Source organism: Castor canadensis, chromosome 8, assembly GCF_047511655.1.
Source record: "Castor canadensis chromosome 8, mCasCan1.hap1v2, whole genome shotgun sequence".
NCBI classification, from domain to species: domain Eukaryota; kingdom Metazoa; phylum Chordata; class Mammalia; order Rodentia; family Castoridae; genus Castor; species Castor canadensis.
In genome coordinates, this window is record NC_133393.1 from 109260190 (window position 1) to 109287754 (window position 27565).

At 35.8% G+C, this 27565-nt stretch overlaps 1 protein-coding gene across 4 annotated transcripts in view; it reads left to right on the plus strand.

Annotated features, from left to right (window-relative positions):
• Positions 1 to 208: 208 nt before the first annotated feature.
• Cpsf6 (cleavage and polyadenylation specific factor 6) overlaps positions 209 to 27565 on the plus strand; it is a 32286-nt gene continuing 4929 nt past the window's right edge. Inside the window, exons 1-10 of one of the 4 annotated variants that reach the window (XM_020174580.2) lie at positions 209 to 366; positions 9354 to 9563; positions 11118 to 11221; positions 14412 to 14557; positions 15399 to 15572; positions 15703 to 15813; positions 16240 to 16744; positions 17092 to 17207; positions 17664 to 17817; positions 20779 to 20971. In XM_020174580.2, the coding sequence (XP_020030169.1) occupies positions 307 to 366; positions 9354 to 9563; positions 11118 to 11221; positions 14412 to 14557; positions 15399 to 15572; positions 15703 to 15813; positions 16240 to 16744; positions 17092 to 17207; positions 17664 to 17817; positions 20779 to 20968 (1770 nt within the window). In that variant the 5' untranslated portion in view covers positions 209 to 306 and the 3' untranslated portion in view covers positions 20969 to 20971. The remainder of the gene's footprint in view (positions 367 to 9353; positions 9564 to 11117; positions 11222 to 14411; positions 14558 to 15398; positions 15573 to 15702; positions 15814 to 16239; positions 16745 to 17091; positions 17208 to 17663; positions 17818 to 20778; positions 20972 to 27565) is intronic. The other 3 variants (XM_020174581.2, XM_020174582.2, XM_020174583.2) reach the window with 3 other exon arrangements.

Consider the following 27565-nt stretch of genomic DNA (forward strand, 5'->3'; position numbering starts at 1 on the left):
ACCCCCTGGAAACAAGTGGGGCCCTCTGATAAGCGACTTGCGCGAGTAGGACCAGGAATTGTCCCCAGCCCCGCCCCCAGCCTGTTCCACACACACAAAAGAAACGGCCCGTGCCCTCCGCGGCGACCGCGGCGGCCCCTCAGCCCGCCGAGCAACAGGGCTGCAGAACCCCGGCCTCCCTGCCGCCCCGCCTCCGGCCTCGGAAGTGACGCAGCGCGCCCCGCCCCCGCCGCTAGATCCGCTGCTGCTGCCGCGGCGGGCGGACCTGCAGGAGGAGGCGGCGGCGGCGGCCGAGGCCGAGGGAAGATGGCGGACGGTGTGGACCACATAGACATTTACGCGGATGTGGGCGAGGAGTTCAACCAGGTACGTGAGGGCCCGGGGGGTCCCGCCGCCAACGCGGGCGGCGCTGCGGCCCGGACGCTGACCGGGGACCGCGGGGAGAGGGGGGGCGGGGAGGGGGCCCCGCGAGCCGGCGCGGCTGCAGACCGTGCGCCCTTGTTGCTTCTGGGCCGCGCCACCGACCCGGCGCCCCTTCGCCCCTCCGTTCTACCGCGTCGTTTTGCGGGCCTCGGGTCCTGGAGCGCGGACGCCGGTCTCCGTGCAGCCGCCGCCGGCTCCTCCCTTGCCGCCGCCTCCCGCCCCATTGTTGGCGGCGGCCAGCGGGCGCTTCCCGCCGCGCTAGGCCGCGTGTGCGCGGCGGGGAGAACGGGCCGCCGCGCCCCCTCCCCCGCCGCGGGCCGAAGGGGAAGCCCCGGCGGGGCGCGTGCCCGTCGCTGCGTCCTGCCCGGTCCCCCGGCCCCCGGCTCGGCCCTGCCGCTCGGGCTCCGATTCCTCGCGTCGCTCCATTTTGTGTCGCTGTCCGCGCACGGCCGCCTCATGGAAGGCCGCGTTCACAGCCCTTTGTATCCCGCGCGCCGGGTCTCCTGGGCTCTGCTCGCGTATGCGACACGTTTTGGCGTGGCGCCCTGCGGCGGCTCCCCGCTCCCCGCGTGAAGGCAGCGAGGCGTGGGCGCGTCTGCAACAAGTCCGCCGACTTTGGGACCTGGGGGTGGCCTTTCAGAGTTGGGGTGTCTTTGAGGCGCCGAAGTGATGAGGCTTTATGGGGAGAATCCCCGTGGAGGAACATGGCTTGCGCTCCAGGGACACTTGGAGGCGCGGTGGTGGGCTAGAACAAAAAGATGGTGGTCCGATTGAAGGTCCGAGACTGACAGCGAGCGTCCCACCGAAATGCTGCGGGTGCAGCTTGCAGTGGCTGCGATCTGGGGTTTGAAAAGCCAGTTGTCTTCCCCGCTCCCCCCTCCCCCCCCCCCGCCTCGGGGGGACTGGAGAAAGTGAGGAGCCCTTTAGGTCCTCAGCCATCCAAGGCCGAAAGGACCCGCCGACTGCGGCGCCCTGAGCATCCTTGTCGCCGCGGGGCGACGTGTGAGCGCCAGCCCGCTGTGTTCACGTCTTCCTGCATTCGGTGCACCAGCACATTTTAAAACGCAATTATGCTTAACGGCCGTGCACCTAAAACCTTTTTTTTTTTCTCCCCCCCCCCCTTTTTAAAATGTATTTCCCAGACCCGTGTAAGAAGTTTAGTAAAATTCCATTGGTTAAAGTAGTCCTTCACCCCCTTTCATTAAATATTTGTGAGTGGGGACTCAAGGTTTAAAAAAAAATAGTTAAACTCAGACATCCTTACTGTTGTGTTTTTCAGGGCTGACTTTGTCTAGACAATTTCTGACTATAGGCTTCAAATGTTTATTGTTTCGTTAAAAACTGGACCTGTTTGTAACCCATTGTAATAAAATGTTAAGTTTATAAAATATGACTTTTATTTTGCTTGTATTTTGAATAACTTGTGCCTGAGCTGTGTCATTTTCAAATTACAAATTTTCCTTGAGTGCTACGCAGATTGTAATGCTTTCAAGGTCAGTAGACGGAGATCTCTAGGAAATTTCTTTGCCTTTTAGTTGTCAAGTGGGTGTTGCCTCACATTCAAAAGAGGGCCATAATTGCTAGTAAAGGATCCATTAAGTATTCAAGACAGTTTTCATTAGCTTTACCACTGAAAGAATCCATTGCTTTACCTTTCCAGGCATAATAAGGAAAGAATTGGGGTACCGTTTTTAGGAGTTAGGTTTTCTTCAGTTCCTTCCCATAAAATATTTTTGGACTTCTGCATACTTACTTTGAGGAGGGCTATCACCCTTATCCACATGGCTAGATGGAGTAATACTTTATCTCTGTGCAGTAACTAGTGCTAAGCAGGAGGTAAGAAGAGATTAAAATTTTGTAGACTAAATGAGGAACTTTGTGGGGTTTTTTTTAATGTTAACTTTTATTGACTTGCACTTATAACATTATATCTAACACATTGTTGTATAATTTTACCAGTAAAATCTTTTATGTTTGAATAGATTAATGGGAAGATTGTGATATTTTGCATGTGTTTGGCCTCTAATCTGCTTGCTGTGTTTATTCCTGAACAAAAAGTGGCCACACAAGGATTATTAGTCATTTTCAAAGTTTGTCCTGTTTTTAAAAACTGTCACTGTCATTGAAAAAAAAATTTTTTTTTTTTTTGAAATCTTCCCAGAATTACATGTAACCACAAAATTATTTCTGGCTAATTTAATCCATACTCGTTTAGCTGGCGACCTTATTTCTTCTAGCTGTTGTAGTAAACTATGACTATTATTTGACTGAAGTTGAGTAAAATATTTTTCAGTATTAAATGTTAGCTAATCTTTACTAACTTTGACTTCTAAGTTACAGTAAATATTTTAAAAATTCTTTGTCCAATGTAAGATGCAGTTTTAATTATATTTGTGTACTTTTTAATTTCTGTGTAGTCATATATTTTCCATTTCCTACTATGTTAAATGGCTAAAGTTTTATGAAGCAATATTTATATTGGTAAAGCCCAGCATTAACTTATTTCAAAAAGTGTGAGGCATTCAAGAGTCTTAGAAGAAGACTCTTGTTTGGGAAAGGGGTGAGAATATGTTAGTGAAGCTGTATTACAATTACTCTGATTACTAAATGAATTTAAGAATGGGGGAATGAAGAGGGGAAAGGCACAAGGAACTTGGCTATTCTTCATGGGTGCTCTTTAGTTCTTAAATTGAAGGGTTTGAATGTCATCAAATTGAGATTAGTTGCTTTAGTGAAAGGAGAATTTCAGCTACTTAACCTGTACATGACTTGAATGTGGAGTTGAGCAGAAAGAAGTTCTCTCTCTCTAGTGTACTTACTGGAACTGAGATTTGTATTCAAGTATAGTGGTTGCTAAATAATAATTTAAAATAGTCAGTTCAGAATAACACAGGAAATATAAAATTTAGATGGTCTCTGCCCTTGAGTAGTGGGTGAGGGTGAGAAACACATAATTATAACACTGACAAATCCTATATTGTAGGTACCACTGTTATGTATATCTTTATTTGTAGAATTTTCATTCGTTGGGGAAGGGAGGATCAAGAAAAATTCTGTGGATTTTCAGGAAAACTTAGGCTGTGTGTTCCTTATCCAAAATGCTTGGAACTAGAAGTGGAATATTTTTATAGCTTTACCAGTTGAGTATTCCTAATCTGAAATCCGAAATGCTCCAAAATCTAAAACTGCGAGTGTATCATGTTGGCACTGAAAAAGCTTTGGATTTTTGGGTTAGGGATACTCAATTTATACTTTGTGCATTGAAATATAGCATTAGATCTGCCAGGTCACTGATAGCAGTACTGATTTAGTAATCTGACCACTTAATTTAAAAGGATATAGAGATAGTAGCTGAAAAAAAAATTCACTTAGGAGTTGAGGACCTAGATGGTCCTCATCAGTCAACTTCATGAGTCACTTTGCTTTATATTAAGTCTTTATTTACTTTAGACAGTTATGGAAAATAAGTTGATTGGACAAATATCAGTGGAACTTTATGTCTGATAAATTTGTGTTAATAGAAAATGGTTTTTAAGATAAGTCTATAAGATCCAGAATGAGGTAGGTAGAGATTGATTCAGAAACATGAGTAGAGACGTTTAGGGGAGCTAGAACTCTGTCACTCAGTTTTATTATTTATGAGCATAGTTAATTTAGCTGCCTGTGAATTGTGCACTTTGTAGTTTATGTGGCATGTTTTTAGTACAAGTTGGCTTCCTTCCATTAGTTGAGCTTTTCACAGGGGTTGCAGGCTAATTTTAATACCTGCTCAGAACATAATCAGAAAGTGATATTTTTCTGAAAAAATAAAGTCAGCTCTCTGTGTCCATGGATACAACCAACCATGAATCTAAAATATTGGAGGGAAAACTGCATTTATACTGAAAATGTACAGACTTTTTTTCTGTTCTTATTCCCTAAACAGTAAAGTATACCAGCTACATAGCCCTTACATTATATTAGAGATGATTTAAAGTATTTGAGAGAATATCGTCTATATGTAAATACAACACCATTTTATGTAAGGGACTTGAGCATCTGCATATTTTGATATTCTCAAGGGCATTGGGGGGATGGTTACCCGGAACATAAGTCCCCTGCTGAAACTGAGGATCTGCTGTTTGGTCTTATGAGTATATTTCTCTTTCATGGTGTAGAATACATTTTGTAAATCCAAAACGTAACTCCTCCCCCACTTGATAGTTTTCTAAGTGGAGTGACTACAATTCCACTATTTTTTGTTTAATAGGCTTTGAAACAAGTGGTCTTTGTGCTTTATTGATAGTAGCCTGTAATTCATAAATGGTATTGAGTGTAGTTTTAGGACCACACATTATATATCCTCCTTTAGAATGATTGTAGTGATTTAGAATGGTGGAGAATGAAAAAATTACTTGTTGAGTCTTTCACAAACCCTTAGAGCTGTTACTGGAAGTTAGATGTAAATGTATGGCTTTATTGATGATTAGCTAGCTCCTATGAAAAACAGGTAAGACTGGACAACATTTGGTATCTAAAATACTTAGAGGGAAGATGTTGAAATTTTCATGTTTTTGCCATTAACATTAAAGGTTATTTCAAAAGACCTTCCACATAATAGAACTCAGTGGTACTGTTGACTGTTTCTCTTTGACAAAGTAGAAAACTTTGTAAAAAATTTAGTAGGTTCACAGACCTCTTTCTTTGTATATGACTTGTAATAAACATTTTGCACAGTAATTTTTTTTTTTTTATTCGGCGGTACTGAGTTTTGGGCTTAAGGCCTCATGCTTGCTAGGAAGGTGCACTTACCACTTAATCCACTCCACCAGCCTGCACATTTCTTACTTGATTGGGAACAAAATTGAATGTGTCTGTATTTTTTACATGTGAAAGATAGGCATGTTAATAATGAACCTGAAAAGGAAAGCTTACTGATACATCAAAAGAGTATTATTTTTATTCATTTAATTTATTTTATTAATGCTGTATTGGGGGTACATTGTAACATTTACAAAAGTTCTTACAAGAGTATTGTTTGGAGTTGCATTTTTAGTAATGGTGGCAAATGTATTCAGCTTCTCTGATATTTTTTCACCAAGTCCAAATGTATGCCTTTGGGACTAGCAGTAAAAGCTGTGACCTTGGAACAGAGTGAAGCAGATTAGTCCACATGGAGATCAAACCCCAGGACCATGGTCTCAATTAGCATCATACTTCAACCACTTGGAAACAGTACAACTACCAGGCAAAATGGCTGATCTGAATACTGGTAGAATAATATCAGTGTGGAAAATTGGTTAATATCAGTAGGAATTCATGGACTAAAGAAAATACTAAGTGATTGTAATGCACCAAGTTAGCGTAGTTGTAACTAATGCTTGTAAATTGATTACTTTATAAATATTGCCATATATTTACATCTAAGGAAAAACTTAACCTTTTTGTATAAGTGAAAGTGTAAATTTAAATTCTTTTAGTCTTTATCAGTAACCCTTGCATGCTTTTTTTTTAAATCACAATCTTTTTTTTTCCATTTTTATTAGGATATATTCATCATACAGGGGGGATCATTGTGACAGTTCCAAATGGTACACTGGGTAGATCCCCCCACCCATTCCTCCTTATTTAAAGCAATTGCAAGAGTTTTCATTGTTCTATTTCAGATATGTATGTGAAACCCATCAACCATATTCCCTCACCTTTATCTCCTTTACCCCCCCCCCCACTACCTATCTTACAGTCCTGTCTTTTGTTATTAATTCTAAAGTTAACGTTCAGAGGGGTTTCTTGAAGTACCCCTGCTCTGAGTACACTTTACTTTGGTGGTTAGTTCAACCCCTTCCATTACTCTCCCTTACTCCTTCCCTCCCACTCCTCACTAGTCAGAGCTTCCAGTACATATCACTAGATCCTTTATCTGCACAGATGTAATGTAGTTCCATTTTGTTGACTCTATCATTCTTGTTTTCTTTCTCTCCCCCCCTCAATTTCCATAGAGTAGTTCCACTATTACAAATATGTTCTACATATAAGTTTGTATATGATCATGTTTTTTTTTAATGTATGCTTATCTTTGGATCTATATGAGAGAAAACATGCCACCTTTGTCTTTCTGAATCTGGCTTACTTCACTTAACGTGATGTCCTCCAGTTGCATCCATATACCTTCAAACCATGTAGTTTTAGTCTTCCTTATTGCTGAATAAAACTATTGTGTGTGTGTGTGTGTGTGCACACGTGTGTATGTATATATACACACATAGAACATTTTCTTGATTCATTAATCATTTGTAGAGCATCTGGATTGTTTCCATAACTTGACTATTGTGAACAGTGCTGCAATAAACATGGGTGTTTAAGTGTCTCTGTTGACTTACATTTCTTGGGTTATATGGCCAGGAGTGGTATCACTAGATCATTTGGCAGTTCTGTTTTTAGTTTTTTAAGGAATCTCCATACTGTTTTCCATAATGGTTATACTAATTTACACTCCCACCAACAGTTTATAAGGATTGTTTTGTTTGTGTACTTGATGATAACTGTTCTATGGTGAGATGAAATCTTAGTGTAGTTTTGATTTGCATTTCTTTTATGGCCAGGGAAGTTGAGCACTTCATGTATTATCTATTTGTACCTCTTTCTTTGAAAATTCTCTATTTAATTCATGGACCCATTTCTTCATTGGGTTGTTGATTCTTTGGGGTTTGAGTTTTTTGAGTTCCCTGTAGATTATAGATTTAGTCCCTTATCAGATGAATAGATGGTAAAGATTTTCTCCCATTCTGTGGGCAGTCTCTTTAGTCTAGTGACTGTTTCTTTTGCTTTGCAGAAACTTTTCAGTTAGATGCACTCCCATTTGTTCATCCTTCCTCTCATTTGCTAAGCCATTAGAGTTCTGTTTAGGAAGTTGTTGCCTATGCCTGTATGTTCCAGTGTATTTCCTACTACTTCCTGTAGTGTTTTCAAAGTTTTAGGCTTTATATTAAGGTCCTTGATCTACTTCGAGTTGATATTTGTACAGGGTGAGAGACATGAATCTAGTTTCAGTTTTTTGTACTTTGCATGTTTTTTTTTCTGTCCCCCAGGCTATATATTGCGATTAGTCTCTGCTAAGAAAGATGGAAACACAACTCCCTTTGAGATAATTCTACTTGACGGACAGACCCGATTGCAAGAGTTTAAAGTGCCTACTACTCATGGGAAGCTTTTTAGTATCTTAAGTGTACAAAACCACTTCCGTAACCGTACCACCTGAAGCTTCAGCTACACTGAAATTCATAATAAAACTTAACTCTCATTTTTTCACATTTTTACTATTACTGCAGTTGGAATATGTTACTTTGTTTAAGGTGCTGGTGGCTTGCGTCTGTAATCCTAGCTATTCAGTGAGGCAGAGATCAGGAGGATCACAGTACAAAGCCACCCCAGGAATATAGTAGTTTGTGAGCCTATCTCGAAAAAATCCATCACACAAAAAAAGGTGTAGGCCCTGTAGTACCCCAGTACCACAAAAAGCCAAAAACAAAAAATCCATTTCTTAAGTTATTTGATACTTTACAAACAAAATCAGTGGCCTTCAGTGACTTGTCATAGTTTCTGCTCATTGCTAAAGATAGCTTTGTTCTTTGACTTATACTTGATGTGTTGGTCCCCTTGTTTAGTAAGGTTTAGTTAGAGACTTCTGCCTTATGGCAAAATTGGTTGTTGAATTAGTAAATTGGATAGCTTTTTATGCACCAGATTACCTAAAGATGATGTTAAAATTTTGAGGTCTCTTTGGCTTATGTGTATAAATGATATTTCCTCTTCTAGGTTTTTTTCTTGGAAAACTTACTCTGGTTCTCTCTTGTACAACAAAACAATAGCTATGCACTCTTGGGGGCTCATAATGGTTTCTCTGGGTCTTTTTCCATGTAATACTCCCTAGCACTAGTAGCTTTTCCTTATATACTGTTTAGATAGTAGTTCCTTAATAAATAGCGTATATGGGAGAGCATATGAGTTATGACAACTCTTAAGTTGTCTTGTAATTGTCTCTCTTTTATCTCAAATGTTCTGCCTCATAAGGGTAAAATAGTTTATAGTGATTTAAGTGTTAGACATTGAAAGGGAGATAAAAAATTGAGCCTTTTTTCTGCTACAGGCTTAGTCAAGCTTTGGTTAACAAAGGCATTTAAATGGTGTTGAATATTCTGCTGATGTCTACAATGCATTCTTGTGCTTATTTACAAATACCGAACCTTTGCTGCCATTTCTCTTGCACACATATCTGTTTCTTTTTTTTTGTTGTTCTTTCTTGCTTACCATTTAGGGATGTAAGTGACATCTTTTAGCATTGCTTTAGTTCTGACGCTCAGTGGCACTTTTACTAGATGCTTATTTGCATCATTTTTCTCTTCCTAATTTACTTGACTAGATATGTAAAAAGTCAAGTAAGCAAAGGGTTTTTTTCGATTTATAGCCTGGAGAACTATTTGCTCAGGCTGGCTTTGAACCTCAGTCTTCCTGATCAGCTAGGATTACGGGCATGAGCCACTGGCACCTGGCTCCCTAGATCTGTGTTGTGAAATTTTGAGTCACATACATAGCCACGTTTCTTCCTTTTTTTACTTTGGCTCAGTTTATTATACTTTCTCTGAAACTGGTAGCTTTCTCAGGGTTGATTTGTGGTCAAATATTAGATTTCTAATGGCTCTGATTTTTGTTTGTAATAGTCTTACGACAAATATTCTAATAGAACTTGTCTACTTGCATTCATATATTGTTAACTTAAGAATATTTTCCTTCTAAGAAAAGTTTTAGTTAAAATTCCCATTCAAGAACATGTCTGTTGCATAAAGTAAGAAAAAGACTTGTACTGAGTAAAAAAGTTGAATGAATTTGTATTTAAACCTATTCAGTTGTATTCTGACTGTTACATAATTTAAAGCATTATTTCTGTATTTTAGGAAGCAGAATATGGTGGGCATGATCAGATAGATTTGTATGATGATGTCATCTCTCCATCTGCAAATAATGGAGATGCCCCAGAAGATCGGGATTACATGGATACCCTCCCACCAACTGTTGGTGATGATGTGGGTAAAGGAGCAGCACCAAATGTTGTCTATACTTACACTGGAAAGAGAATTGCGTTATATATTGGAAATCTAACTTGGGTAAGTAAAATTATCATGAGTTAAATCATTGGCAATTGATTTTGAACTGCTTCAATAGTTAATATTTTTGTTCAGGGTTTTGAAGTAAAAATTTGAAGTTAACTACATTTGTTTTTCTGTATGTTTGCTTATGCACTTACAAGGGTAAAAACAAGTACCTTTCAAAGGGCATTAATTCCAATTTTTCTACCTTTGAATTTTGTAGTCTTTTCATTTTGTGATGGTAGATCTGCCAGCTAAATAATTATTTTTGTCTTCAGTTGTCCTTTTTATATTACTACTCCTACCTTACTTCAGATATTCTGTTTTTACCAAGAAAAATGTAGGGTCTCAAACTATAATTCAGAAGTGTAGAAGGAGAGAAACAGATAGGATAACACTTTTGGTTTAAAAACACTGTTCATTTTCTAATAAGACTTAGGTTTAATTCTGTTAAATTTAAAATCTGATTTAAGCAAACACTGCTGTATACTTTGTTTTTTTAGTTTGTGTTGTTCATGAGACTATGAGTATTGGTTCAGAGCCTCATTAACTGCATATCCAATATATCTATATTTTTATTAGCATTAAACCTAAAAAAAAAAACTCTAGAGCAGTCCTATAGTTTTTCACCTCAGTTATTATATCTAACTAGTAGTTTAAAAATTATGTATCTAAAAGTCAAAATAATACTTTGGACCCTTCCACTCCTTTAGTAGCATTTTATTAAAAATGTTTTTGTAAACATTTCTTTTAAAAATTGTTCTACATAATTGACCAATTACTAGGTAATCGATCTCCTGCCATCTAATCTGAGCAGTCTTTACAGTATTGGAAACAATAGCAGTGCAGTTATGGGAGTGTAATACTATTTCCAGCCTGTATTAGTTTTATGATGTTGGACAAGTTGTTTATCCCTTCTCTATCTTGTGTAAAATGAGAATAATAGGACTTCCAGCATTTTAAGAATAGGCTCATGCCTATAATCATAGCTAATCAGGAGGCAGAGATCAGGAGGATCGCAGTTCAGAGCTAGCCCTATTTCGAAAAACCCTTCACAGAAATAGGGCTGGTGGTGGAGTGATGGAAGGCCCTGAGTTCAAGCTCTAGTACCACAAAAAAAAAAAAAAAAAAAAGTTTATTTAAAGCCCATAGTAGGTGCTCAATACATGTTAGGTTTTTTTTTTTTTCTCCATTCTGTATTCAAACAGAATATGAAGTTTTTTCTACAAAATATTTTCCTTTAAAGGGAGGAAGTGACAAGTCCAAGATTGGTTTTATTAAGAATTTAAAATCATAGCAGTTTAAAGCTGGAAGAAACCAGAAACTCTTAAGAGTAAAAAACTTATCTCTGAGGATATGTACTTCATAATTTCCAAAACTGTTATCAGGGAATGAAGTTAGGGTCTCATTTTTTTTTTTTTTTTTGCTGTTTAAAAATTGGATTCCAACTGGTAGTAACTACTCTTAGATATGCACTGAGCATTAATTCTCTCTTATTTATCTTGAGTTTATCTTTAAAAACTAAATTCAAGCAATAAAAATCCTGGATATATCCTGAAAATGTCTTTGCAGTGGACAACAGATGAGGACTTAACTGAAGCAGTTCATTCTTTGGGAGTAAATGATATTTTGGAGATAAAATTTTTTGAAAATCGGGCAAATGGCCAGTCAAAGGGGTAAGAATTTTGTTTTCTTTTTTCTAATATAAGTCAGTAGCCATTGATTATAAGGCAAACTAACTTAGAACACAGATACACAAAAAGTAAAATGATATGCCACAATCTCACCATCTACCGATAAATCAAATTTTGGTGATTACACTTTATATTTTTACCAAAAGATAGTATTATAATTCACATGTTTTATATCATGTTTGATAAAAAGAGTAGAATATTTAGTAATAAATATACACTTTGTTTTTAGATATTTTGATTGTTTACACTTGTGCCTATTATAGTGTTGCAGCAGATACATTTTTGGATTTTTTAAATAAATTACTAGATGTATAATAATGAAGAACATGCAAATTTTACATTGTCTAGTTCTCTAAAAATTTTATACTAAGATTATTTTCAAAATATGTGTAGTCTAACCACATTTTACCTTCTGCTCTAAGCCACATCATCTCTGACTTGAACTTTTGCAGTAGCTTCTGAACTGGTGTCCTTGCTGTCACTCAGTCTCTGTGGTCTATACTCTACATAGTAGAAACTTTTTTTTTTCTTTTATTATTCATATGTGCATACAAGGCTTGGGTCATTTCTCCCCCTGCCCCCCACCCCCTCCCTTACCATCCACTCTGCCCCCTCCCTCTCCCCCCCCTCAATACCCAGCAGAAACTATTTTGCCCTTATTTCTAATTTTGTTGTAGAGAGAGTATAAGCCATAATAGGAAGGAACAAGGGTTTTTGCTGGTTGAGATAAGGATAGCTATACAGGGAGTTGACTCACATTAATTTCCTGTGCGTGTGTGTTACCTTCTAGGTTAATTCTTTTTGATCTCACCTTTTCTTTAGTTCCTGGTCCCCTTCTACTATTGGCCTCAGTTGCTTTTAAGGTATCTGCTTTAGTTTCTCTGCATTAAGGGCAACAAATGCTAGCTAATCATAGTAGAAACTTTTTAAAGTGACATCAGTACTTATCTGCTCACCATCTTCAGATGGCTTCCTGTCTTACTCAGGGCCATTATCTCAGTCTACAAGGTGTTCTGCCACTTTTTTTTGGTCATATTAAGACTTTTTGTTGCTTCTCAAACAAATGCCTATGTAGAACCTCTGACTTTTTACTGTTGGTCTACTTTCCCCCCAAATATCCTGGTTCTCTGTTGTGCTTGATTCAGTATTCAGACTGTGTAAGTGTTCCCTTTCTTGACCATCCTGTGCAAAATAGCAGCCTTATTAATCTGTCTCTATTTCCTTTATTTTTTCTGTTATGTTATATTTTACTTGCTATTGTTTCATCTCCTCCCAATATATCGTGAACTCCTTGAGAGCATGGATTTTGTTTTTTTCACTGTTGTTATCTTCACCCCTAGAGTGGTGCCTGGTATAATAGAAGATGGTACCCAATAAATAATTGTTAAATGCATTGAGAGTTTTTTGGCTTTTTTTGTTATTGTTGTTGTTTTTGTGTGTGCTTGGTATATCAATCTCAGGGCCTTTTACATGCTAAGCAAACTATCACTGAGCTTTACCTCCAGCCCCAGTTAAGTAGTTTCTAAATGTTACCCAAGATGATCCTGGGTCAAACAGAATTTGTTGGCTAGAATACTGGATCTAGTGAAGGATAGTTTTGAACATTAGAGAGGGTTCTAAGCTCCTAACAGTCCACATCCCCCTCCATAATGTAGAATATCCTAGAGTTGTACAAATTGGTAATCATTTGATATTTTTAAGTTTTTTCTTTTTTTTTTTACTCCTTATTGAGATATAATTCACATACCAGAAAATTCACCTCTTTTTACAATTCAGTGATTTTTTTTTAGTGTATTTACAATGTTGAGCAACCATTTCAACTATCTAATTTCAGAACATCACCCCCAAAAGAAACCCTGTGTCATTAACAGTCACTCCCTGATCCCTCTCTCCTCTAACAACAACCACTTATGAACTTTCTACCTTTGGATTTGCCTATTCTGGTTATTTCATGTAAGTGAAATTACACAGTGTGGTCCTGTGTGTCTGGATTCTTTTACGTAGCATAATGTTTTCAAGGTTTATCCATGTTATGGCAGATCATTAGCAGTTCTTATTAGAGCTGAATAATATCTCATCATGGATGTAGCACTTAAAAATTAATTGCCCATTAGCTGATGAACATTTGAATTGTTTGCACTTTTGATTATTAAGGAAAAAGTACCTAAGATTATTGTGTACCAGTTTTGTGTGAACGTATACTTTTTTTATCTTGTGGTACTGGGGTTTGAACTCGGGGTCTCACAGTTGGTAGGCAGGAGCTCTACCACTTACCTACTCTGTCAGCCCTTGTGTGAACATGTACTTTTAATTCTGTTGTATATACCAAGGAGTGGAATTACTGGGTTATATAGTAACTTTGTTTAACATTTTGAGGAGTTGCCAGATTGTTTGCCAGAGGTGGCTCCATCATTTTACATGGTCATCAGTGCATGAGGTTTCTAGTTTATCCATATCTTCATCAACACTTGTTAATTGTCATTCTGATTATAGCCATCCTGGTGAGTGTAAAATGGTTTTGATGTATGCTTCCCTGGAGGTTAATGATGTTAGGAGTGTTTTTGTGGCAGTAAAAAATGAAAACAACCCAAATCCCATGAATCAGTGCGTGGATTCTTTTTAATGCAACATGTCTATAGTGGGATATTAGTCATAAAAGGGAAGTAATGATAAATGCTAAAACATGGATGAACCTTGAAAGATACGCTAAGTGAGAGAAGCTGGTTGTAAAGGACGACATATTATGTTGTTCCATTTATATGAAATTCTAGAATAGATCTGTAGAGAGAGAAAGTAGATTTAGAGATGGTGGATATATGGTTCCCTGAGGTGTGGGGGGGGGGTGATGGGGAGGTGGGGGAGTGGGAAGAAATGGTAGTGATGGCAAATATGTATGGAGTTTCTTTTTGGGAGTGATGAATGTTCTGAACTTGACTGGGGATGGATGTAAAATTTTGAATATACTAAAAGCCACTGAATTGTCATTTTAAATTAGTAATTTTGTATATTTTATTAAAAATAGACATAAAAGTATGAACTAATAGAGCTTTAAAAAATAGTCTTTTTTTTTTTTTTAAGATAAAAGTAAACTCAGTTTTTTAACTTTTTTAATGAAAGTAACAGTATTAATCCTGGTTCACTTTCTATCTCCTTCCCTTTAAACACCTTTTAGATTTGCCCTTGTTGGTGTTGGATCTGAAGCATCTTCAAAAAAGTTAATGGATTTGTTGCCTAAAAGAGAACTTCATGGTCAGAATCCTGTTGTAACTCCATGTAATAAACAGTTCCTGAGTCAATTTGAAATGCAGTCCAGGAAAAGTAAGCAATCCCTCTGAGGCCTTTTAAGAAGATGTCTGTTTTAACCAATATTGTTAGTATTTGTTAGGTGTTATACTAGAGAAGTCAACTTAATATTTAGCTCATTGGATTAATTTGATTTAATCACTGGTTATGACTATATCAGGAACCTGTTTCATTTTTCTTTAAACCCAGTACTATAGGGCAGTGTTCAAGTTCTGTAGTGCTGCCATTCTTGTACTATCATTCCCATTTTAGAGAAAGGAAGAACTACATTCTGATCCTTAGATTGAAGGAAAGCTTTATGTTATGATGGAGGAAAGTTAACTGATACCCAGATAATATTCATTGATTTCTTCTTAGCACCAAGACCTTTCACCATTTGGTAAAGTGGATGTAGAAGAGATTTATCACTACACACTTACAAGTGTTAGCATTTAAAGAGATAAGATGAAGGGCCATGTAATTAACAGAAATTCAAGTGGTTGTCTTTAAAAAAAAATATTTTAGCACTTAAGACTAAGACTGTATTACAAAATTTAAATGATCTGTGATACTGAAATTATTATTTCTATTGAAGAATTTTGGTCTTGGCTGCTGCAGAGTACTGGCATTTTGAAAGTAACTCATACCCAATGGAAATAAATTAAAAACTGAGTATTTCATGACTTCAAAAGAGTATTTAAATAGATGTGAAGTTTTCCTATCTAATGCTTCTCAAGTAGTTGCACAGATTGAAGGCATCTGCGAGTTACTAGGTAGTATAAATGAACTTTGAAGTAGAATTGTTTCTTATAACAGTGGTTACATTTCAGAGAATGGTTTTAATAAGTGCTATTTATGAGTATTTGAATGTTTGCAGCTACACAATCAGGACAAATGTCTGGGGAAGGTAAAGCTGGTCCTCCAGGAGGCAGTTCACGTGCAGCATTTCCACAAGGTGGTAGAGGACGGGGCCGTTTCCCAGGGGCTGTTCCTGGTGGGGACAGATTTCCTGGGCCAGCAGGACCAGGAGGGCCACCCCCACCTTTTCCAGGTAAAACTTCTTTTATATTATATGAATAAAATGTGTCTACCTGATACCTCTTTTCCTTTTCTCTTTTTTTTCCAAGTAATGCATTATTAATGTGACTTACTCTCCTTGTTATACTATTTTTGGAATCCAGGAAATTTGATCAAGCATCTTGTTAAAGGAACTCGGCCTTTGTTCCTGGAAACTAGGATTCCATGGCATATGGGGCACAGCATAGAGGAAATACCCATTTTTGGCCTAAAAGGTCTTTATTTTTCTCCAAACTTGCTTGACTTATATATAGAATATTTACATCCGTCTTATTTTCTTACCTCTTAAAAAATCCTTTCAAGACCATTTTTTCCTTGTTTCACTTTCTAGCTTGGCATCAGAGTAGAATATAAGGTGGGTGATTTCACTGTAAGAAGTGTGTGTATGCTGAAAGATGGAAAATATCTCTAAGTGTTATAAGATTTTTTAAATTAGTTTTTGTTTTAATAATTTTCTTAAGCATAAATTGAGCTAGTTAAATTTGTAAGGATATCCTTTACCTTTGTAGTTGTTAGTATGGGTTTCATTTAAAGAAAAAGAAACATGGTCTATAAGTTATGCTTTGAAAGTGTAATATTGGCATATGAGTTTAAAATATCCTTATAATTGAAGTTTTTTCCCCTCCCCCTTTATTCTATAGCTGGACAGACTCCACCACGTCCACCCTTAGGTCCTCCAGGCCCACCTGGCCCACCAGGTCCTCCACCTCCTGGTCAGGTTCTGCCTCCTCCTCTAGCTGGGCCTCCTAATCGAGGAGATCGCCCTCCACCACCAGTTCTTTTTCCTGGACAACCTTTTGGGCAACCTCCGTTGGGTCCACTTCCTCCTGGGCCTCCACCTCCAGTTCCAGGCTACGGCCCCCCTCCTGGTCCACCACCTCCACAACAGGGACCACCTCCACCACCAGGCCCCTTTCCTCCTCGCCCACCTGGTCCTCTTGGGCCACCCCTTACACTTGCTCCTCCTCCGCATCTTCCGGGACCACCTCCAGGTGCCCCGCCGCCAGCTCCACATGTGAATCCAGCTTTCTTTCCTCCACCAACTAATAGTGGCATGCCTACATCAGATAGCCGAGGTCCACCACCAACAGATCCATATGGCAGACCTCCACCATATGATAGGGGTGATTATGGACCTCCTGGGAGGTAAGTTAATATGTAACAATGAAAATAATTTAATTAGTAAAAAGATACGAACAGTGACAGAAATCTGTCATATTGTAGAAAACAATCATTTCTGCCCTCCAGAAAGATGAGGTTTCTAAGGTGCTACTTTATTTCAGTTTAAAGACACTGGTAAAATTTTTTGATTAGATTTACTCTCTTTGTAGAGAAAATAGTATATTTCAGTCTTTAAGCACTTACCAAAAACGTCTAGTATGAGTTGGTTTACACTGCTAATGCTATATTAGTAGGATGTTACTGGTTTATACTGTTACTAACTTACAGAAAATCTGTTGAGTTACAATTTAAGGTTTATTTTTCTTTTGTAGGGAAATGGATACTGCAAGAACACCACTGAGTGAAGCTGAGTTTGAAGAAATCATGAATAGAAATAGGGCAATCTCAAGCAGTGCTATTTCAAGAGCTGTGTCTGATGCCAGTGCTGGTTTGTATATTTCTTCCAGTATTAATTCTTATTTATGTTATTAAGAATGACCCAAAAACTTAAGTATAGTTTTCATGATGGGTCATTTATATATAATCTTTTCATTTTCCCAAATCGTTATGTATCATTTATTTAAAAAGCATTAAAGGAAGCCATATGTCGGTGTAGTAGAAAGATACTAAGTTACTAAGTTTAGATTTAAATATTAACCTTGGTTTGCTGGTTCAGGGGCCTTAAGGCAGCTCATTTGTTCTTTTATTTGCAAAATGATAACCGTTATATAACGAACATGAAAGGCTTTTGCTTTTTGAAACACTTAAAAAGGAAAAAAAAACACAAACATTTTCTATGGCCATTTTAAGGTGAGCTACTTTTTGTAAAATCCCCAACATTCATTTGTTGGTATTTTGAAAAAAAATTTTGTTTGATGTCAACCTTTTTTCCTTTCCCATGTAGGTGATTATGGGAGTGCTATTGAGACATTGGTAACAGCAATTTCTTTAATTAAACAATCCAAAGTATCTGCTGATGATCGTTGCAAAGTTCTTATTAGTTCTTTACAAGATTGCCTTCATGGAATTGAATCCAAGTCATATGGTTCTGGATCAAGGTAAAACTTTCCTGTCTCCTGTCTTTTAAGAAACTGCTAGTTAAAAAAAGGAGAAACGTGTGAGACTTTAAATTAGGACTTTGGTTTTACTTACTGTTTACTCAGAGTGAGTTCAGCTCTAAATGAAATGTCAGGTATGTGCTTAAAATCATTCAAAAGTTTCTACTTACTTAAAATAGAATTGTAAACACAAGGCATTGTATGACCTGTTTATCTTGAGGTACTATACGATATAGTCTTACCTTTTTAGCCTCATCTTATATACCTCTACCCTTATTCAGTATTCTCCTGCCAAGTTGGTCTCCCTTCTTTTCTCCTGGTCATAGCATTTGACCACTACCTCACTGAATGTTGTATTTGACATTCCTTTTGTTGGGAACTGTTTTCCCTGTCTGTTTACTACTTGGCTCCATATCCTTCATGTATCAACTTAATCTAAATTTTGTAGGGAAGGGTTTTTCTCTCGGTTGTCTGTCATATTATTATTTCATTTCTCTTTCATAGTACTTTCTATAACCACTTACTATGTCCATTCTCATTAGAACACATGTTGAATAGCTGTTCCTGTTCAGTATAGCCTGAGGCTGAGGGCTTGGCTCAAGTGGTACATTACTTGCCTAATAAACCAGAGGTCCTGAGTACAACCCCCCTCCCCAAAACAAAACAAAACAAAACATTGCCTGGTATAGAATAAAGGTTTCTTGAATGAGAGTTGTGAATGAATGAATGATGTTTTATAATAGATAATTTTTATTTAAATTAAGTAGTTTTCCTTTTCAAGCATTACTACTAACCAATCTTGAATTTTTTTTTTTTTTGTCTTTTTTTTTACTGTTTTAGCAAACAGCCCCAGGGATAGGGGATCAAGGCAAGGGGGAGGAGGGGAAGTGAGGTCTCAGCCCCACAACCCCTCCCCATCCACCCGAAATTTTTGTATTTTTGAAAGACCTTTAATCTTCATATCATATTCTTAGATCTGTTTTTGATGTATTTTATTTGGAGGGAGAATCTTCATTAAGTTAAAGAAAAGAAGCTTGTCTGTGGCATGGTCTCCAACTTTATTATTAGCTTTTGGCCTGGTGTAAAGATCTTTGTGTCTGAACAAATTTGTCATAGCTAAAGACTATCCTATGTTGTCTTCATTTTAAGAACAAACAAAGAACTTGTATATTGAGCAAGTTGGCTGGCACTTAATATTTAGTTCAGAAATACATGGTAAAAGTATTCTTACTTAAATTATTAGAGTTGTTCTTTCCTTTTTGTGAAATTAGAATTTCTAATTTAAATTAGAAATTTAAACAACAAAAGGCAGCTCATGAAAACATTTTTGTTTATTAAATTCAGTGTGAATACAATACCAATTTTTTCTACTGGTCAAAATTACTAAGCTTTTCCTCTGCCTTCTTTCCCTCTCCAGATACACATATGAAAGTTTTTGTAGAGTATAGTGTTCACAATAAGTCATATGTTGGTAATACCTAATACAGTGTAAATATTATGTAAGTTGTTGTACTGTATTGTTTAGGAAATAATGGTAGAGAAAAGCTCTGTGCATGTTTAGTATAGCTGTGGTCTTTTTTCTTTAATGTTTTCAATCCATGTGGGTTAAATCTATGAATCCATGGATATGGGAAGGCTGATTGTATAAGTGTAGGTAATTTATGTTAATAGGTGATAATCTATATTCAAGCCCCACTGTATGTTGAGTAATTTTGCAAATTTTATAACAAAAAAACTGTATTCTAGATGTTCTTAAGCTTGAAACACATGCTTTGAAATTCTCCTTTACCTTTTTGTCTGTTCAGAATCTGTTTTAAGCCATGCCCAGTCCTTCAAGAATTTCTTTTTTCTTTCTCAGTACTGGGGTTTGAACTCAGAGTTTTGCACTCACAGGCCTGGTGCTCTACCACTTGAGCCATGCCCCCAGCAGAATTTTTTGCCTTAGATTTTTTAATCACCAAAATACATCTACTCCCCCATTTGCAAGGGATTTGTTCCAAGACCTCAGTGGATATCTGAAATAACAGATTAAAGTCCACATTGTCTTTTCCTTTTGTGTGTGTGTGTGTGTGTATGTCTTTGTGGTACTGGGGTTCGAACTCAGGGTTTCTTGTTAACTAGGCAGGCACTCTACTGCTTGAATCATGTCTCCAGCCCTTTTAGCTCTGGTTATTTTGGAGATAGGGTTTCACTTTTTGCCCAGGTTGGGGTGGACCATAATCTTCCTATTAAAATAGTAATGACAGACACTTTTCCATTGGTCTGCAACACACCCCCTTGCTGGCCTGGAACAGCAATCCTTCCAGTCTTAGCCTCCCACAGTAGCTAGTATTATAGGAATAAGCCACTGTTGCTCAGCTCTTTTACATTTTAACTAAGCACTCTATACCTATAGCTTTTGCATTTTGAGGTGTGTTGGCAAAACTAGCGCAACTTTTTCCTTCACAGTTTCATGGGTTCTTAACCTGTAGACTTTAGCAAACTCAACATTTTTTTTCTTTCCTCATTAAGTCAAGAACTTTACCTTATCAATTAAAGGAACCATATCCAGATTGCCAGCCAGCAGCATTCTTGCACTTTGGGGTCATTATTAAGTAAAATAAATGTTACTTGAACACAAGCACTGCAGTACCATAGTAGTTGATCAGATAACTTTGACAGCTACTGAGGACAGACAGCATATACAGTTTGGATACACTGGACAAAAAGACGATTAACATCTCAGGCGGTTATGGAGCAGGATCATGAAAGATTTCATCGTGTTATTCACAATAACATGCAATTTAAAACTTACTGGATTTTTTTTATTTTCTGATTTTTCCATTTAATAATTACAGACCAGTTGACTAGGTAACTAAAACCATGGAAAGTGAAACAACCAATAAGGGAAGGACAATTATACTGAGTATCTTTTTAAGTTAATCCAATTATGGAGAGCATTAATCCAGTAATTTTTTTTAGAAGACGTGAACGATCAAGAGAAAGGGACCATAGTAGATCACGAGAAAAGAGTCGGCGCCATAAATCCCGTAGTAGAGATCGTCATGATGATTATTACAGAGAGAGAAGCAGGGAACGAGAGAGACACCGTGATCGTGACCGAGACCGTGACCGAGAGCGTGACCGAGAGCGAGAGTATCGTCATCGTTAGAAGGTGGGTATTCCTTGTTCCTATTATATTTAGTGTGTGAATTATTAAAAGTAATCATAACGCCAAGGCTGTTGTTTGTGCAGTATATATCTACATTTTAAATGGTCCAAGTATTGTTCTGATTTAATCTTCTGGAATCATCTGAAACAAATAACAGGTAAGCCATCACAGGTAAAAATTTACCTTTTATCCTTGGATATCATTTTGCTCAGTTATCACTTTCAGGTTTCAGATTGTAATGGCAAGAAAAATATTCAAGAGGACTCATTGTGTACTTCTAAAATCTAAAAAATGGGGATTCTTATAATCATATACATTATTTGCATGTGATTTAGTGCATTTAAAATATAAAATACAGAGAGATATTTCACACAAATATTAAGTGCTTGGAGATAAAGTTTCTATCCTTCTTTGAACTAATTTCATTTGTCCCTAAAACTTTTTAAGACGAGCTAACACTATAGTAGTTAATAATACAAAAAAGATGTTTTCTCAGCATTGAAAGAACTTTATCCCTTAGCAAAACTGTTTTTAAGGAAAACTTTAAAATGGCAACTGTTTTTTGTTTTTAAAAGAAAAGAAACATGCTTTATTTGCAAAGAAGATGTAAAAGTTATTCCATTAAAATGGGTACAGGGTACATAATATAGAAGTTTTAGATTGTGATGAACCATACGTCCCAAGTTAGAAATACCTAAAAATAATTTTGATGTTTCATTCATAAACCATAATCATTGTCTTTTTTTTCTGTATTTTAAAACTATTGTGTACATTCTTCATAAATTAAGAAGAGTTGTCTGTTTATGCTTCATTTTCACATGTAATTTTATTTTTATATTTGTGAACAACATTTATTTATGTGAAGAGTGCGGGGAGGGCACTATGAGGCTTGTGCATTTGATGCAAAGGTTATTCTGTAAACAAATACTTTTTCTTCATATGTTGTTGACATACCCAATTTAAATTAGGCTTGAAACAAGTCCCTTACAGGTAAATATTTTACGTAGTTATTTTCAGTAATCATAGGAAATTTAGTAAAAATTGAGTCATGGTAATTGTTAGTATTTAAATTGTAATGGGCAAAATTAAAAGCTTTATAAAGTGTATATAACTTTGTGACAGAATAGCAGGTTCTTTAACCATAATTAGCAAACAACATCTTTGCTGTTAGAAAATAGCCATGTAAGTGTTATTTTTATAGAACACAAATAAGCTATTACACTATTTACAATTTTAAGGGCTTTTTGAAATGAGAATGCCTGTTTCAATACTTTCTCTTGCATTTTGAACATGCAGCTTGAATATTTATCAAAACTTTACTTTTTATATAGTTCTCCACAAATTGTTTTATAATATTGGAATAATTCTCAGAGCATTCCTTTAATATGAGATAGAACGTCTTTCATAATTTAAGATTACTGAAATTGGTACAGTTTGGATGTAAAAATTGAATGTTGTATCATGTAAATCTAAACACTTATATTTTAAAGATGTAGTGTTTTTTCTCCACGTTGAATACATCTGGCCCCATCTTAAGAAAAAATAACTAATATCCATCAGTTGTTTTAGGTAGATTATGGCCAGGTTATTATTTGAAATTATTAGTTATTTCATTTATAGTTACATGTTTTTTAAGATTTTGCAATTTATCAACAAGCTTCTAGTTACTGAAACCATGATAATGAAACTTGAATATATTTTCAGTCATCTCCAAAATCAAATGTGTCCATCAAACGGACCTCTAAACCAATTTATATCCACATTTAATGACGGTTTTCTTAATGGTTTTAGTAAAACTAGCCCAGTCAACCATGTATATTCCTTCTGCAAAGTCCATTGTTAAATACATTGAATTCATATTCTAGTATTGAGTATACCTAAATATATAATGACTTGAGTTTCATTACATTTAGACATTGACTATGAATTTCTAACATACAAACTGTTGACATTTTTATTAGTCACTGATGTACTATACCAAAATTCCCACGTTTTGTTTGTACATTAATCAGAATTGAGTTGTAATATCGTTCTGTACCTTCATCCATGCAAAATTTTATAACCCTTTCCAGTGCAAAAAGTTCTGTTACCTTGGATTATTGTACCTTTGATATATGAAACAGTATTTATTGTGCAAGTAGACATGAATAAAGGGATGGGGACTGGGATTAAATACATTGAACTGAAAAACTTTTTCAACAAACAAAAAACTATTTGCAAATTTCATTGCCACCATAACAAGGTCTGTTGTTGACCTCTTTAGAAGTTTTAAAATATGAGTCCTTTTGAGCTTTCATGTAAATCTTAAATGGAATAAATGGAATAAGAGTGATTTGAAAGCTAAAGTGAATGTCAGTAGTAAGTTTGTATACAAATAAATAATGTAATATATTATTAAAGTGATGATGAATGGGTAAAGGGAAAGTTCTTAATTTAACTGGAAAACTTGATGATGTTGGTAAGCTGTTAATGTCTGTCCCATCTTAATTTTTTGTGTTTGAACTGTTGGGTAATGTTAATTACATTTTCATTTTTAAAATGTAGTAGTTTTTCCCAAAGCACTTAATATCTAAATTCAAATAGATAATATTTCAATGAGAGAAAATACAATATTGTAAATTTCACTATGTGAATACATTGTGCTTCATATTCTGTAACTTTTGCCTCTATTCTCAGACCACTATGAGCAAAATAAAAATGATTTAAGATTGTACACTTATTACAGAAATAGTTTTATTTTCATAGTTGAGTTTTCTTTTAGGTTGCATTTTTATCACTTGTTTGGAATAGCCCTGCTTAGCAAATTTCTGTTAACAATTCAATTTTTGTGTACTCTGAGGAGTAATGAAAGCAAATTATTTTTTAAAATGCTCTTTATTCAAACTTTACCTAATTTATGAGGTTTTACATGTTCTCAGATCATTACCCATTTCTTTGATAAATATTGTGTATGGGGTCTGGATTAAATAACTATACCTTCTTTGGCCTTAGGATTACTTCTATAAACATCATGATCTTGGATTTTGTTATTAATACACAGGATTTAGATGCTTTGCTTTGCTTATTCATTGTATTAATATGGGAAAAACCAAAAAGCCAAAAGGAGTAAAAGTTCATTCTTAGGTTATATATAAGATCTTGTTTCATCTCCTTAGCAGTTAGTGTTACATTGACTCTTTTGTGAAAATTAAATTCTCTTGATTGCCTGGTGAATGATAACTGGCTGTAATATTTAAAAATTATTTTGTAACTCTTAAGTCATTTGAGATCTGCCTAATATTTCCCAGCTCTGTGTTTCTTTGTGTTTCCCATCTATCCTAATTCCTCTGCTTTTATCTGGATATGCTAGGTCTCATATCTTTAGCTTTAATTTAGTATTCCTTGTAAAATCTGACTACCCAGATAAATTACTTGGAGTGATAAGGCTATCTTACTTGAAGTGATAAGAGTGGGTTGGAGGTGATCCCTTGACTGGATGTATAGTGTGTTTTGCTCACTGTGGTTTAAGAATATAGTTTTATTTATAAATAATAAATGTTCCCTGTTTTAAAAAAGTCAGTGCCAGTGTGGTCACCTTGCTCTCTCACCTTCATCTCAGTGTGAAATTTACTACCATTCTTTTAGTTTGTAAATTAGATTTTGAGTAAATAATGGTTTAAATAAATACATGGTTAGCATTGTTTAAAGAAAACCTAATAACCAATAATAGTAAGAGTTCCATTTATACTATTTAAATTTATGAATTTACCCTTTGTGATAGCATGTTTTAACTCTTGAGAGTAAATTCTAAATAACAAACAGCTTATTTTGAAATGTCCATTTTTGTGAATCTTTTTTGGGCAAAGCTGTTTTTTTGTGTGTGCGTGTGATGGAGCTTATTTATTTGATTGCTTAGAGGAATAATTGTGTGTATATTTTATAGAGTAATCAAATGCTTTAGTTGAAATGAGGTAAGTACATGTCTAGAGGTAGGAAGATGAAAATATGAAATGTGGTAGCAAGAAACTTTTTGTAAGCAACTACAATAAACATTTTTTATGTAATGTGTTCTAGTCAATATGAGAAGAAATTTTTATATTAAAAGGTTAACTTGTATTTACATATTTGTTTTCTTGCTCACCTCATCTTCATTACTGTCATTAAGAAGAAATTTTCAGATACAAAAGAAAGAGTAAACTTTATTTCCTTGAGTTAAAAACAGTGCATCTCATTATGTCAAAGTCCATTAATTCAATATAATAACATGAAAACTTTATAAAAGAACCCTATCAAATATATAATTGAATGTTTTACTTAAAAGTTTAACCACGAATTCTTAAATACTAATGCTAACAAATTTGCTTAGATAAGTTTCTAACAGAAACACTCAACAGTTTGAGTATTGATAATGGCTAGATCTTATCTCAAAATGCAGATACTTCTCTGTATATTGGAATTTTGTTTAGTGATCACTTTTCAGACTTCAAAGCTGTAGATTTCATTTGTTGTCTTAGTTTTAATAACTGTTTACATAGGTTCCCTTTATAACTGGTAGCTAAAGCAAATAATTGTGTGGCTTTGACATTACAGAGTTGAACAAATGCTATTCTGAAAACATGAGCATTGAATGTATTTATCATTTTTAAGCTTCCTTTTGGTATCTTTGTTTATGTAGATGTCTGCTTAGACATTTGAGATTATAATATGGAATTGGATTATTGGAAATGGGTTGTATTACCTTCAGATTTTGCTTCCTTTTGAGACTGTAAAATTTGTATTTCCAAGTGGATAAATGTAAAGTGTTTAGAAATAGAAATAAAAACTTCTAGACTACCCCCCTAATTTTATGTCTGTATGATGAAAATGAGAGATTTATTCATAGTAAAGATCTATCTATAAAAATGAGGAAAAAGATGGGTACCTTAGTCCTTAATCAAGATGTGTTTTGCATCAAGTAGTAAAATTCTCCTTTGGAGTGATAATGATATATAACATTTGCATTATATGCCATGTGTGTTGTAGAAGGGTTGAATATGTTTGTTCGCTATGACTTTCCATTGTTTTTCCCACTTAATGATCCACTTTCTTCTTCATCCCTTTTAGCACAACAAAAAACTTAGCGGTAGCTGCTACTGCTTATTTTTCTTTTTTTTTTTGCACTAGGATTTATGAATTTCTCAATCTGTTTTTCAGATTAGAACATACGCTCCCTGGGTTGGGTGTATTTCATGGTAGGGTGCTTACTAGCTTGTGTAAGATCTTGGGTTAAGTCCCCAGGGCCCCTCCTCCCCCCAGTGCATACCAAGTAATGCAAATAAAAACAGTTGGAAGCTGACATTTTAGATTTTTGTTAAATCCACTAAATAAATATGATAAAATGAAAGTGCAGGGGCTCTCAGCATAGCTCAAGTATTAGGGCAGCCTAACAAGCACAAGGCCCGGAGTTCAAACCCCAGTACCTCAAAAAAAAGAGATGAAAGTGCAATAAAAAAGAGGAAAGTGCAATAAAAGATAGCAGTAGAAATAGTTTAAGTATCTCTTTGAAAAATATAGGCATATAGAAACTATTTAGAACAGAAAGGTCGCAATTGTAATATCTGTTTTTTTCTTTGCAATTATAAGATTTTTATTGTTAGAGTGAATGTGTATGGGTACCAATGCTCTTAAGATACTTAACCTAGTTAAAGGAGAAGGGACATAAGAAAATTTGTGGTTGTGACAAATTACTCTTAGTTGTAGAATAAAACATCTTAAAATTTTCTTATGGCACAATGTCACTAAACATTGTGCTCTTTCAACTTTAAATTACTTTATTAAAATGCCCCTTTGGAATTTATATTTTCAATATCTAGTATTTCAGTGATCAACTTTTGTGAGCCTCTACCTGAGTTTGCATACACAAGTCAGCTTCACTGTTCTGGGGTTCCTCCCCCTACCCCCACTTTTCTACTAGTTTTCAATGAAGTTTGTCATTGTAGATTTCCATTTAGCTTGTTTATGGTTAGTTCATATTCTACGTTAGGTATTTCAATGTAGGTGGAATAGAGTGAAAGTGAAGTAAATGTTTTAAATTTGTATTGTCTAAAGATTTGTATGTGGATGTCATTTATTTAAATGTCCATACTAAGCTATTTATAAATTTTGTAACGTGGAGCACCATCTGATTTATAACAATTGCAGAAGTTCCTGTATTCTGTCAAATAAATACAGTTAATTTGTACATTTTATTGCATTTTATATTCAGTTCAGCATTTAATTGTTAAATGAGTTAATATAGAATTGATATGTGGGTGAATGAAAAATATCTACATTTAAAATCATCCAAGCATTTTTCATTTATTTTTGTAGTATGCATATTTTAGAAAGTGACTTCTGATTGTTTTCATCATTACAGAAACAGTAGCTGCTATATTTTCATTATTGTTTCATGCACTAAATTTTAAAAAATTACATTAATTATGCGAAGTAATGGATTTCATTATGACAGCCACTAAATTTCAAAGGCAATAAAGTCTAAGAAGAATGAAAACAGAATGTCTCATTTTGAATTGGGAGCGTTTCTCCACTACACAAGCTGCTACTGTTTCAGTTAATTCTTATTTTATGTTAGAATACATA